Below are 4736 nucleotides of genomic sequence, written 5' to 3'. Positions count from 1 at the left end.
ACTTTCAATGGAAAAGATAAGCAAAAAGAAAAGAAAAGAGAGAACGTAAATAGTTTCAAGTATTTTAGAAATGTCTTCCGGTATTTCCTCTTACTGATCCAATATATATATACATCACTAATACCACTATTGTAACACATACTATACGTACTTGACTAATGGAAACATTAGAAAAGAACATTTCAGTTATAATGTTTTGTAAATGATAATTTGGAGAATGCTTTATAGAAGAATTCAATTTAACGCGATATACCTTCCACAACAGCTTTCGCATCCAGGTTCTTCCCGTAATGTTTGCCAAACTTTTTCAACTGTCCCGAAGTGACGGAATAAACTTGAAAGCCGGTTATACAGAATCCGTAAGTACGCTTAGATTCGGCGTACTTCAATTCTTCTGTCGCTTTTTTCTCAGGCGTGGCCAAAGGATCCCACGTTCGTCTACCTATCTTTATATCCATCACACACGGCTCTGCCATACCTTCGGTGATATCTTTCAGCTTGAGGAACGTTATTTCTGATATTTTGCAAAAAAAAAAAGAATTAAATTATACTTGTGTTGAAGCAGTGGCGAAAGGTCAGAATCAAAGTGGTAAGTAAAAAATAAAAAAAAAAGAATACTTAAATGAAAGACGAACTTAAAAAGTTCAATACTCTTGATATCTTACGTCTGCCGAAAATTTGTAACTCTGCCGTGCCGTAATATCTTGGAACGTAACTCTTCAGTTGTATCATAACAGGATCTTGCGATATTTGTAAATTTTCATAGAACGTAATTTCTCTTTTACCAAGTAACGGTTTAATAACAGGTTTAAATACACGGCCATTCGACGTACGCAACATCCCTATAACATTTTTAATTAACCATTTTATCATAATTTCGATCGTCAATATCGACGTAAAAAAAAAGGAGATATTATAGATGAAAATTCGTATTAGTGAAAATCAAATTAAGTCGTATTTCCTGTGTAACAAGACAATAAACGTTTATTAAAAATAAAGTTGACGAGAAATAGTAGAATTTCCTGTAAAGAGGTACGAATATTCAGAAATGTGGCGAGTTGCAAGAAGTGTTTGTACTTCTGTTTTTTTCCCGATCAAATTACCAAACACAAATCGCTCAGCGAGACTGCTTTCTCGGTAATTTCATCTTCCGTGGCGTGTAATTCGATCAGATGCTTACCAATCGTCTGCCGTTCGCTGTCTAACGAATGTCCGGCTACCCGAGATTCCAATGGACTAATCCCAACAGGAAGTCCATAGTCGGACGAAATTTCAGCAACCTCTATCTTTGAAAGCTTATCAAGATGACATAAAGTTTTATCGGCCTGCGAGTCTAAGGTCGCCATCGTTGTTGCACTGATTTGCACGCAGTAATTACTTCTGTAATTAAAGAGTTGCACGAGATCGCAAAAGATCTTATCTCCGCTGCGAAATCCACCTGAGCCACCAGCGATTACACATCGAAGCTTATTCTAATTATCTTGGGCTCTCTTATTTCCGTCTATAAATACAAATTTCAGTTGAACAAGCTGAACACACTAGGATAGATATAGTATGCATGTACTTATGTATTACTATGCTATTAAATTAATTGCATAATTTTCCATCTAATCTTCTCGAAAAATTCCCTCATATAATGATCAGACATTTTTATATATATTCTAATTTTATCGTTAGAAATTACCTATATATCACAATAGAAAACACTAGATTTTTCTAAACAAATTTTTATCGAATAAATCAATACACATATTTCTCTTAATAACAGCGTTTTTAAGCGACAAAACGATTTAGAAGGAAAATGCATCATGTTTCAGATGGATTATTCTTTTTGTCTGACAGAATCGAATTTCTATTACTATACTGTTATTCTATACACAGTATCGATAATTCCACTCTTAAAATAGATGTTACCTTTGATAATTCCTTCTCACTCGAACATCAGCAACTTAAAATTTTGCATTAAACATGTCACAGGTATCACATCACACTGAATAATACATATCTATATAGGTGTTATCTCTCGATGCTCTTTCAAATGATCGAAAACCGAAGCAAGTTAGATCGAATATTTAGCGCGAAACACTTTTCAAACGTCGAATTAAGGTATTCCTTTTAAACCGACAGATGGCAGAATGTGTTTGCGAAAACTAAATATTCTAAATTCGCGCTTTTACCAACAAATCGTGATATTCGTTGTTCTTTTCAAATGCAACATTAGCAAAGATAATATTTGCGTAATTAAATTGAACTCAATTTTCTACCTGTGTAACTACGTCTATGGGGTACTAATATGTACGTTCGTTAATTAATACGAGGAACCCATAACATTTTAGGAATTGACATTCTGAGCAAACGAAAGAATCATAAAATACAACTCATACAAGGCATACGTACATTTATTGGAAATAACAGAAGAATAATTTATTAGCCACTCTTCTTTTACAATTGTTACATCTATGACATTTTACATGCCTATGTATTATTATAACCTATACGATAACCAGTCCACAACGCAATACAATGTGCTCGAATACGTAACACTTTCACGTAAATAATTTCGTTCGAATCCGTCCGTGCATTAGGCGGAACAATGATTACGTTCACGAATTTAAACTTCACATAATTATAAACGATCACACGTCCTTCCACTAGACGTCTCTTTATATTTCTATTGCTGTCTCTTTCGTCATAGTGCAACGATTCGTCTACGTTCCACTAGAGGGCTATTGTTTTTATGAAATGAAAATTTTTCCCGCCACATTCACGATCGTTAAGCAAAATTACGCATTTTCACTTTGTGTATTTTTCGCCGCTTCTTCCTCTGCGGTGTGCCTTTATAACCTAAATATTTTGCTTAAAGACCTGTCGTGCTAAAAAGATATTACCGTATATGAATATTGTTTCACTGTATATTTAGTGCAAACGTAAGTGATAGTGTAAACACAAAACGACGTATGAAGAAATATTAAATACTGTTTGATAGTACTTAAAAAATTTGTGACTTTTGGTGATAGAAGATACTTATCCAAACAGGTAGGTTTCAAAACAATCAACAACAATGGTTTTCTTAAATGTTTTTCTATTTGTCGGGAATTGTAGTAAAATTAATATACACAAGAAAACATAATGTTATCAGTCCTTTCTTTCTCATTTCACCTTAATGTAACTAATTAAGATTTTAATGTACAAAAAGGTACATGATGTTAATACAAAAGTATACAAATTTATTTAGCCTCTTATGCACACAAATATATCATTATATTTACAATAATAGAAATATACTTTACTTATTTTTATTAATATGAACAATAATATTTTTTAAGATATTTTTTTTTATAACAGTATTTGTACAAAAATGTGTTTATAACCTTGAATTGCATATCAAGTTCATGTCTGTTATACATAAAATATAACTAATCAAGCTGTCCATTTTAAACATCTTGTATCAAGATGGGTACCTAAACACTTCATGCTACAATATCTAGCACCACAAGGAATACACGTATAGTTACTAGGAAAACCACAAACTGCACAAAACTGTCTCTCAGGAAATCTAGATGGTGGTGCTTGAGCAGACACATAGTTGGGAGGATTTGGATTGACATTAAGATCCTCTTCTACCAATTGAGCAAAAGTTTTGCGAAATCTTTGCTTGTAGTACTCTGCTGATCTAGTCTTCTTTCTTCTGCCCCCTCTGTTATCTAATGTCTCTTGAAACTTTGGAACTTTTTTGCTCATTACTAAAACAATTGCAAATATTTATAAAATAGATATTTGATGCATTGAAAAGATACAATTATCAAAAGCATTTAGATTATATTAAACCTAACCTAAATCAGCATGTGGATCATCATGAAAATTATCTTGCTCCAAAGCTTCCAATGCTTTCTTTTGTCTACGTTTACGGGCAGCTTCATCAAGCACCCTCTTTTGATAGGCATCTTTTATTCTACCAGATTCTCGTGCAGCCATGTTTAATTATTGAATAATAAACCTCTACTTTTTAAACTATTTTATAATATAATATACAGAGAAATCTTCCTTAATAATTATTTATATTCCTTTTTCTGCTAAAGGAAATGATATCTGATCCATAAGATCATCTACTTTTGTTTGCAAAGTATCTAAAATATCAGAAGAAATAAATAAATGTCTTTCATCCAGATCTTGAATAATAAATTTTCGTCCTAAGGCAAATGTCTCATCCAGATGCAATAGAAACTGCTTCATAGCTGCATCACTGAAAACATAATTCATTAATTTTCATATTTATTTTATTGTAGTTTTCTAAATAAAATGTCTAAACGAAAAGGGGTTTCTCTTGATGAAAAACGTACAAGAATGCTTCAATTATTTTATGAAAGAAGAGAATTTTTTACTTTGAAAGAGTTAGAAAAAATTGCACCAAAAGAAAAAGGAATTGTAGGACAATCTGTAAAAGATGTACTACAAGCATTAGTAGATGATGGATTAGTTAGGTCAGAAAAAATTGGAACATCTGTATATTTTTGGACTTTTCCAGGGTAAGAATAAAGTACATCATTCTATTTCATGTAGGTATATTATTTCATCACAAAATAATTTATAAACAAACCATGTGTATCATATAGAGAAAATATTACTGCAATAGAACAAAGAATATCTGAAGCCACTAAAAAAATAGTGGGAGCAGAATTTAAACTGCAGAAACTAAAGGAAGCTTGTGAAAGAGAAAAGGTAGTGAAAGAAAGTAG

The 4736-nt window shown here is 32.1% G+C and overlaps 4 protein-coding genes across 4 annotated transcripts in view; 1 reads left to right on the top strand and 3 right to left on the bottom strand.

Moving 5' to 3' along the window:
* The window catches only part of LOC108572402 (inositol polyphosphate multikinase), a 3414-nt gene extending 962 nt beyond the window's left edge, over positions 1 to 2452 (bottom strand). Inside the window, exons 1-4 of the mRNA XM_017934637.1 lie at positions 2398 to 2452; positions 1181 to 1501; positions 666 to 842; positions 254 to 514 (exon numbers count right to left, since the gene is read on the bottom strand). Coding sequence (XP_017790126.1) covers positions 254 to 514; positions 666 to 842; positions 1181 to 1346 — 604 coding nt within the window. The 5' untranslated portion in view covers positions 1347 to 1501; positions 2398 to 2452. The remainder of the gene's footprint in view (positions 1 to 253; positions 515 to 665; positions 843 to 1180; positions 1502 to 2397) is intronic.
* Positions 2453 to 3420: 968 nt separating this feature from the next.
* Positions 3421 to 4019, bottom strand: LOC108572447 (zinc finger HIT domain-containing protein 1). Its single transcript, XM_017934687.1, has 2 exons — positions 3834 to 4019; positions 3421 to 3743 (listed from the first exon to the last, which is right to left on the bottom strand). Exons 1-2 carry the CDS (start codon positions 3973 to 3975, stop codon positions 3421 to 3423), a joined length of 465 nt encoding a protein of 154 aa, XP_017790176.1. The 5' UTR covers positions 3976 to 4019.
* A 37-nt stretch (positions 4020 to 4056) lies between these two features.
* LOC108572438 (general transcription factor IIH subunit 5) overlaps positions 4057 to 4736 on the bottom strand; it is a 1329-nt gene continuing 649 nt past the window's right edge. The window contains exon 2 of the mRNA XM_017934677.1: positions 4057 to 4243. Within this exon, the coding sequence (XP_017790166.1) occupies positions 4057 to 4243 (187 nt within the window). The remainder of the gene's footprint in view (positions 4244 to 4736) is intronic.
* LOC108572437 (meiotic nuclear division protein 1 homolog) overlaps positions 4300 to 4736 on the top strand; it is a 994-nt gene continuing 557 nt past the window's right edge. The window contains exons 1-2 of the mRNA XM_017934676.1: positions 4300 to 4526; positions 4614 to 4734. Of these exons, the coding sequence (XP_017790165.1) occupies positions 4300 to 4526; positions 4614 to 4734 (348 nt within the window). The remainder of the gene's footprint in view (positions 4527 to 4613; positions 4735 to 4736) is intronic.

Source organism: Habropoda laboriosa, unplaced genomic scaffold, assembly GCF_001263275.1.
Source record: "Habropoda laboriosa isolate 0110345459 unplaced genomic scaffold, ASM126327v1 scaffold65, whole genome shotgun sequence".
In the NCBI taxonomy this organism is placed as follows: Eukaryota; Metazoa; Arthropoda; class Insecta; order Hymenoptera; family Apidae; genus Habropoda; species Habropoda laboriosa.
This window is presented reverse-complemented; position numbering and strand designations above follow the sequence as displayed.

Bases quoted from the DNA above. Each gene is read 5' to 3' on its own strand.
- LOC108572447 (XM_017934687.1), bottom strand. From the start codon at position 3,975: ATGGCTGCACGAGAATCTGGTAGAATAAAAGATGCCTATCAAAAGAGG. The intron at 3,744-3,833 runs GTTAGGTTTAAT...CAATTGTTTTAG, and splicing joins TGATCCACATGCTGATTTAG to TAATGAGCAAAAAAGTTCCA.